General features: G+C 39.5%; 1 protein-coding gene across 1 annotated transcript; it reads left to right on the top strand.

Annotated features, from left to right (window-relative positions):
- Positions 1–342: 342 nt before the first annotated feature.
- On the top strand, positions 343–2,723 carry LOC126621803 (uncharacterized). The gene is made up of 4 exons (XM_050290389.1): positions 343–384; positions 1,586–1,717; positions 1,889–2,323; positions 2,421–2,723. The coding sequence occupies exons 1-4, from the start codon at positions 343–345 to the stop codon at positions 2,721–2,723; spliced, it is 912 nt and encodes a 303-aa protein (XP_050146346.1).
- Positions 2,724–8,561: the final 5,838 nt, after the last annotated feature.

Below are 8,561 nucleotides of genomic sequence, written 5' to 3' on the forward strand. Positions count from 1 at the left end.
TCATGGCTGCATTTTTTGTTAAGCTCATAAGCATATAACCTCCACACTTCAATCGAATTGTATCATCGTAAGTTGAATGAAATCATAGGGAGAAAACTGGAAAACTGATAATAGCATTTTCGCTTCTCTCTGGATTCGGATAGGGTGGTATGAATTTCAGTTATAATAACGAAATTCAGTCACAGCAATCTCATTCTTAGGTTTTTTTATTCCTCGTCTTACATAGTACCCTTTTTGGCAGAAAACTTACAATTCATGTTCCCTTTGAAGTCAAATGAAATCACGAGAAAAACATGTCGTCGGGGATGGGATTTTAGTGCAGATTTAAACAAGTACATAGTAATGCCTGCAGAATTGACAAGGATAGCCAAATGGTTTGCTGAAGTAAGTCGAGCAGAGCAGGCAATGTAGAAAGATTCCAAGTTGCCGATCAAATTTGTTTTTGTTTCTTGCAAATGTTTGCGCTAGTAACCAAGTTGGCAATTCAAATCTCTCTTTACAGTTTGGTATTTTACAGAAGATTAGGATACAGTTCCTTGTCGCATATGTATTTTTGATCGAAGATCCACCGTTTAAAAAAAAACCCCAAAATATCAGATACTCTGGAGCATTTTAGAAAACTATTTGAACACCAAAGATCTCCTACTTTCCTGAATGAGCTAGTGATTATTGTCCTTGAATTATACATGCTCGTGTGCTAACGCACTGAGTCATCACTTCACACCTCAGCTAACTTAATAATAATGATCCGTTACAACTTAGACGTTCTTGAGTCTTCCTTCCTTCAATGAGGATTGGGAAAATTGGAAAGCTCCAATTTTATTTTTTGTCGATAGTTAGGTGGGTTTCTGAGTGGAAAAGAGGTAAAAAGGGATGGGAAACTAGCCCTCTTTCACTTCCTCTCCATATTAGGATGACATGACAATTTAACACTATGTTTGGATGAAGAAATTTAAGATTACTAATAAATTTGAAAATGATGTAAATTGAAATGACGAGATTTTATTTTCTAGAATTTATGAATTTTCTTGCTTAGTTAACCTAAAGGAACAATGGAAATTCGTTATTTTTAAACTCTCAATTATAGGATTAGGAAATGACACATATTTACAATGAATTTATACTTGGGAATTGGAGGTCCCATATCCTAAGTTTTTTTTCCACGCAGAAATTCTAAATTTTTATGTTTATGAATCAAAACAAGAGAATTTGTGCATATCATTTATAAATTCTGACATTTATCCAAATTTCAAATTTATTTATCTCATCAAATCATAGTGTAAGAGATTTTACACTGAGGATTTGGTCGTTAGATTATTGGTCAATAATTTAATGATTAATATATTGTGGACAAAAATTCATTACACTATACACAACAATATAATAGAATTATCAAAATTTCGGTTACAAAACACATTGGCCAAAAAAAAAAAAAAATCAAGGACAATTAGTAATTTCTTGCCAAATTTATTTGAAGAGAATTATTTGGGTAGTATACCTCAGAGGGTGCATTTTTGCTCACCCACATTAACTAGAAAAGACTAGAAAAGACGTTCCTTTTGTGTGGAGTAGTGAGTGTGAGCAGAGTTTCCAGCAGTTGAAGTATCTTCTCACTCATGCACCTGTCTTAGCACTTCCCGATGATGGTGGGAACTTCGATATCTACAGTGATGCGTCTCTGAATGGTCTTGGATGTGTGTTAATGCAGCATGATAAGGTGATTGCTTAGGCATCGCGGTAGTTAAAGCTCCATGAGAGGAACTATCCTACTCATGATCTCGAGTTGGCAGCGATCATCTTTGCCTTGAAAATTTGGAGGCATTATCTTTATGGAGAAAAGTGTAAGATCTTCACTGATCATAAGAGCCTTAAGTACATCTTCAATCAGCCGAACCTCAATCTCCAGCAGCGGAGGTGGGTAGAGTTGCTCAGTGATTATGACTGCACCATTGAGTATCACCCAGGTCGTGCCAATTCGGTAGCTGATGCTCTTAGTAGGAAGTCTCATGGCCAACTTAATGCTTTTTATGCAAGTCGCATTCCTCTTTTGACTAACCTACGATCCACTGGAGTAGCTTTGAAAGAGGGTCGTCGGAGGGCCCTAATTGCCAGTTTTCAGGTCAGACCAGTTTTGTTGGATCGTGTTCTCGAAGCCCAGAGGAACGATACAGAATCTCAGGAACTGATACAGGCAGTGTCAGACGGGAAAAAGAAGGACCTCTGGATTAGAGATCCTGACGGCATGCTTATGCAAGGCGAACAAATGTATGTACATAATGTTGAGGAACTGAAGAGAGACATATATGAAAAGAGAAGTTGCAGAGTATGTTAGTCATTGTGCAACTTGCCAGTAGGTTAAGGCAGAAAGGAAAAAGCCGTTTGGATTGCTGCAACCACTCCCTATACCTCAGTGGAAATAGGAAGATATTACGATGGATTTCGTGTACAAGTTACCTCGTATGCGAAATGGTTACGATGGTATCTGGGTGGTGGTTGATCGACTTACCAAATCAGCACACTTCATACCCATTCGTGAGAATTACTCGTTAAGTCAGTTGGCCGAACGGTTCATCTCTGAAGTGGTTAGGTACCACGACGTTCCAGTTAGTATCATTTCTGACCGGGATCCCCGATTTACTTTGAAGTTCCGGGTAGCTTTTCAGGAAGCTTTGGGATTGAGATTACTCTACATCACCACCTATCATCCTCAAACAGATGGGTAGTCAGAGAGAACTATCTAGACTTTGGAAGATATGTTGAGATCGTCAGTTTTGCAGTTTGGAGACACTTGGCACAAGCGCTTACCGTTGATAGAGTTTGCGTACAACAATGGCTTCCATTCTAGCATTCGTATGGCACCGTTTGAAGTGTTGTATGGGAAACTATGTCGTACTCCACTTTGTTGGTCCGAGGTCGACGGGCGAGTTTTGGTGGGCCCTGAGATTGTGGATGAGACAACACAAAACATTCAGGTGATAAAGGCTAACCTGAAAGTGGCCCAGGATTGGCAGAAGACTATCGCAGACCGACATTCTATCGACAAAGTTTATAAGGTTGGTGATTGGGTATTCTTGAAGTTATAGCCCTGGAAAGATGTTGTGCGATTCAGAAAGAAAGGGAAGCTTAGCCTTATGTACATCGGACCGTACCAGATCGTTGAATGAGTCAAGTTGCTTATCGACTTACTTTGCCACCAGAGTTGACGAGAGTGCACAATGTGTTTCATGTGTCGATGTTATGGAGGTACGTTTCTGATCCGTCACACGTAATCCATCCTCAGCCACTGGAGATCAATCCAGATTTAACCTATGATGAGGTTCCAATGACTATCCTTGATTGGATGGATAAGGTTCTTAGGAACAAGACCGTGCAGATGGTGAAGGTTTTATGGAGGAACCACTTAGTGGAGGAAGCCACTTGGGAGACTGAAGAGCGTATGCGAGATATGTATCCACGTCTATTTTATGGCTTTGATAGTAGTCGGTATTGAAATTTCAGGGACGAATTTTTTATAAAGGGGGTAGATTGTGACGACCCATCCTAATTTTGATATGTAATTTCTCCCCGAGTATGTAATTTGACGATTATGCCCTTATTGGCAAGTGACGTGGACTTATTCTTATTGATTTCCTTTTTATTTCTCGTTGTCGCATTTAAATTGTACATGCTAGTACGAATTGGCGTAGATTTTAAAGTGTAAAATATCTACTTCGGATAGATTTTGATTTCCTTTTACTGTAGGAAATCTAGAAACCTATCCATTGGATCCCCCTTTTATCCCATCCTGTGCACCCTCCTTCATTACTCACACTCTCACCTATCCCATCTCTCCCTCATTTCTGTCCCCTAATAAAAAAAGGAAAAAGAAAGGAACTCTCTTTCTCATCTCTCTCTCTTCCTCGCCGAGCCATTCTTCCTCTCTGCAACCATCACAAAAACACACCAAAACACTCAAACGTGGCAAACAAACTACACCATTGTGATCATCTCAGTCCCACAATCACAACCATGTCCTTGAAATCTAGTGTAGACGAGTTTTGACTTACTAACTCGGAAGGTCGACTTGGCGAGTTCGACATATCGATTTTCAAGCCATTCATGGCTTAGGTAAGCCTTGAGAAACCCTTAGAACCTTCATTTCACTTCTATGGGTTCATATTGATCTCTTGTTTGTGTTTTGAACGTATGGTAGAAAACTCAAGAAGAAGAAGAACCTGCACGTTTTCAGTCAAGGATTGTGACCATTTGGTCATTTTCAACCTATTTTTTCGGTCAACCTCGACGACATCTGAGCTCCTACTAGGTACAACCTTGTTTTATACATTCCTACTTCAAAATGGCTTTTGAATCACTGAGTTTGGTTAAGTAACGAGTTAGAAATCAACTCTGGAAGTTGGGAAGAAAATTTCAATTTTGGAAAATTTGTAACCGTGGTCATTTGGCCACTTTCAGGCCAAATTTCTGATCAACACGGACCATATTCAAACTTTCTGTGAATTGGGATCGATACATCACATTCCTAGCTTTAATTTGGCTTTTGTAGAAGTGAATTTGGTTAAGAATCAAGCTCGTTAGGAGCTCTGGAAGTTGGCCAAAAAATCTGCAAAAACTGCAGAAAATCGCGAGGAAAGCGAGTACAGTGTACTTCCGGGTGTGTAGGGCGCGTGTGGCCATTCTGTGCAGCCCTTTTGGGTGGCGCGTCCGGCCCCATGCCTGCGTGTGGTCGACACGTGTGTGTTCGTGTCGTCGAGTCGATCGATTTCATATATTTAAACCCTAGATTTGAGCAAACTATGGGACTTTTATTTAGGTTTCCATTATGTGCTTTAATTAATGTTATTTTAGTTATTTCACATATAGGGGAAACTTATCCCGAGGATTTACGAGGCTAAGCTAGGCTCGGGGGCTACAACCCAGCGAAGTACTTGTGAGTGGGCAATTGTTTTTATACCTATACATATTATAGTTTCCATAAATGCGTATTTACTTCATTTTACACCTATATTGCCTAGTATCATTATTGTGATATGAATTGTGATAAATGCTGCTATATGGTTGAGATATTACTGTCATGACATTCATTCATATTTGTACATGTTCATCTTGCTGCACCCGGTGTTAGTACTCGCCCTAGGGCAAGGCTAGTCCTTCACGTGTATGTTCACATCCGCACCATTCGCTCACCTTGGATCCAAGTTAGGTGCTAGTCCTGTCGGGTAGATTGCATTAGACAATCTGACTTGTATGTAACCGTGCTTCTGCACCAGCCTTCACATAATCATAGTACTAGAGCATATTGATTACACCCAGTCCTGTTCGTGTCAGAAACCATCTGTTCGAACTTGTGTGTCAGCTTAGATGGATGAGCACTTAGCTATACTTAATTATCACATGATTATTACTGTGGCATTCGATACATCATTACTTGGCATATTCCTGATTATTATAATGCTTTATTACTATCGATTTATCGTTTATATACTTGAGTAGTATGTTTTAAGGAAACTATACTTATTTTACGGCGAGGGGTTAGTATTTTCAAAGATAAGGGTTTTCTTATAAGCATTGTTTTGCTGACCCACTCAACTTTGTTTTTCGCCTTCAGGACCTAGATAGCTGTACTCTTTGTGGCACTCGAGGAATCTCAGCAGTTCTGACATTTCCTTCTGTTCTAGATGTACGAACTTATCACTATTATGTAATAAGTGTACTTTGGTTGTTTTGATTACTCTTTCGTAGTCTCATTGTCTATTACGCTCTGAACAATTGTAGTGGGTTCAACCCATGAATTGCGCACTCTTTCACTGTTTAGTTCTAATTAGTTTTAATTTTATTCACTTTTTGCATCACTTACCCTTATGGTTACGTCACCTCACAGTGATGGCCAACATGCTTCGACCTTTCCAGGTCGGGGTGTGTCACTTCTCCTCCTCTCTCATCTCTCTTTCTATTTCTCTTGCCTTTTTAGGTTCTGCAACTCGTTTTGGCCAACCGGTGGTCCAGTGAGTTGGAGAACGAGTTATCCGAGTCCTAACACCCATCACTTACCACCGATGTAGCAGTAATCTATGTTTTGAAGAAATTGGATAAAGAGCCGTGAAGGCTTGGAAGTTTTTCAAATGGGTTTGTGAGAAAAATGGATTTAGGTTGAGTTCTTCGGTTGAAAGAAAAGGGTTTGGGATTTTTGGATTTAGTTTGAGTTCTTCTTCGGCTTGGGATTTTTGGACCCTTAGGGAAATAAAAGAGAAAGGGTTTTCCATTGATACCCGTGGAGTGGAGTGGCTTTAAGTGATGGGTAAATAAGGAATTGGGGTTGAAAGGTGGTCTCTGGCGACGACGGCGTGAGTGGTGTTTGTCTGGGTTGGCTTGGCTGAGTGGGGTGGGTTTGTATTTGTTTTTGTTTAATCAGTATTTTAAATTACTTTTAAAAATTGAAAAGTATTTTAATAAAGAAGTAAACCATAGGGAATGAGACAGATGACAGGCATATAAGTGTATGGTAAGCATACACCAAGGTTAATGTGGGTGAACAAAAATGCGCCCATACATCAGATGCACATGCTTTTTCGTGCTATGAATTTGGATTTGATTTGTTTAATTTAGTGATAATCCCATAAAGTCAGTGAGAGGCAAACTTAAAAAATCGATAATGGTCTTGCTACACTTAATTATTCTTGAGTAAAGGTTACTCAAAAATTGCTTTATGTTTACTAGTAACGATGTTAAAGTTGGTACTTATTGGATCACCTAAGTTAGCTTTTATTGGTGAGTTAAATAGCAAAGTAACAATCACACTAGAAAATAAAGTTACAAAAGAATGTGAGGTATGTTTGTCTGGTAAAAGTTCGATCCGTTTCAGTAAAATGTTTATGTTTCATATTTGTTTTCTCATTTTGCTTCACATGACGTGAAATTGAAGCCTTCAATAAGAATAAATTTCTTTTACATATTTATAAATAAATAAATTTTAGATTTGTTACCTACGAGATTAAAAATAAAACATTTCATTTCTAATTTTGAAAGAGTATCATTGAAGAAAGAAAACCTTTTACACATCCCATATTGCATATGTGAGTAATATTCTCTCTCCTTTTATTACCATCCCCTTCTCTCACACTCTTTTTTTTCTCTTATTCTATATATAAAAAATTCAAAACAAGATGTAGACTCAGAGTAATCGTAACCATTTAAATAGAAAGGGATAGAAGGGGATGGACGAGGAGAGAGATTAGGAGGGGTGAGAAACCTCTCTTTTGCATATGCCAAATAAAATGCACCTGATTAGGAATCCCATGCGCTTGTTCCTCTAGTCGACCTTACACACGGATCTTGCCGACGTCGTGAAGTATACGATCCAACACCTCATCTGCAGTTCCAAATCCCAATCAATGCCTTAGACTCAGATCCTTCTGGATCCATATATACTGAGTCTGTTGAGCAGGCGATCAGGACTGTTGAAATTTGATACAACGGTTACAATTATTATAACTTTTACAGGCCCCCTACTTGTAGCCATTGAATTAAATTTTAACGGCTCGGATCGTATGTTCAGCAGGCTCAATTTTATTGGATCTGGAGGGGATTCGGTTCCTCCAAACAAATCTCCATATGGTATCGTTTGGTACGCAGACAAGACGAAACGGGACGGGACGGGACGGAACGGAACGGGACGGGACGGAACAAAGATTTCGTGTCATGTTTGGTACTAGCAAGATGGAACAGAACGGAACGGGATTAAATGACTAACTTACCCTTTTTATTTGACTCTCCCTCTCTCTCCTGTTTCTCTGCTTTCTCTTCTTCCATCCGTTTCGTGTTCTTCGCATGCCCAGATTGATCCCATTAAAAATCAATCTCAGTAAATCAAACCCATACTTTCTCTTCATTTCATTTTCTTTCTCTTCAATTCAAACCCATATTTCTCTTTTTTTTAATTTCTTTCTCTTCAAACTAGACACAGAAAAATCCCAAATTATTACTTTAGGGAAAAACTAATGAAATCTTGAAAGTTCGTATTCAAACAACCATTTTTACTGTAAAACTTACAAAATTAAACTAAAAAAGGTGAAATTGAACAAAATGCCCTGTTCTTAGCCTCCACCGGATGCTCCTCATCGATGTGGCAGCAAAGCCCAACGACATCAAAATCCTCGGCGCAGAAAGGGCACAAAAACTCGGCCTTTAACTCATCGTCTCCGTCAGTCTCGTCGTGCGAAAACAAATCTGCACGACACCGGAGAAGAAGGTGGAGCGTCGGAGAAGAAGGTGGAGCGCAGAGGTGATGGCGCCAGAGAAGAAGGTTGAGCACGGATGTGACGGCGCCGGAGAAGAAGGTAGAGCGTGAAGGGAGTGAATCGGAAGCCATGGTTTGGGTTCAGATGAGTTTGTTGGGATCGAATTCAAAGAGAGGCAGGCTACGGGAGAGAGGAACGAATTCGAAGAGAGGGAGGCTACGGGAGAGACAGTGGAATTAATGAAAAAGATGAGGGGTATTGTTGTCCAAAAAATTATAAATTTGTGTTCCACGGGATGGAACAACCCGTTCCAGGGGGTATGTGGAA

The sequence above is a fragment of the Malus sylvestris genome, chromosome 5 (assembly GCF_916048215.2).
Source record: "Malus sylvestris chromosome 5, drMalSylv7.2, whole genome shotgun sequence".
Lineage (NCBI taxonomy): Eukaryota > Viridiplantae > Streptophyta > Magnoliopsida > Rosales > Rosaceae > Malus > Malus sylvestris.

Coding starts and splice junctions, on each gene's coding strand:
- LOC126621803 (XM_050290389.1), top strand. CDS start 343: ATGCCTGCAGAATTGACAAGGATAGCCAAATGGTTTGCTGAA. Junction 385..1,585: donor TAGCCAAATGGTTTGCTGAA/GTAAGTCGAGCA, acceptor GAGTGTGAGCAG/AGTTTCCAGCAGTTGAAGTA. Junction 1,718..1,888: donor TGTTAATGCAGCATGATAAG/GTGATTGCTTAG, acceptor ATCTTCAATCAG/CCGAACCTCAATCTCCAGCA.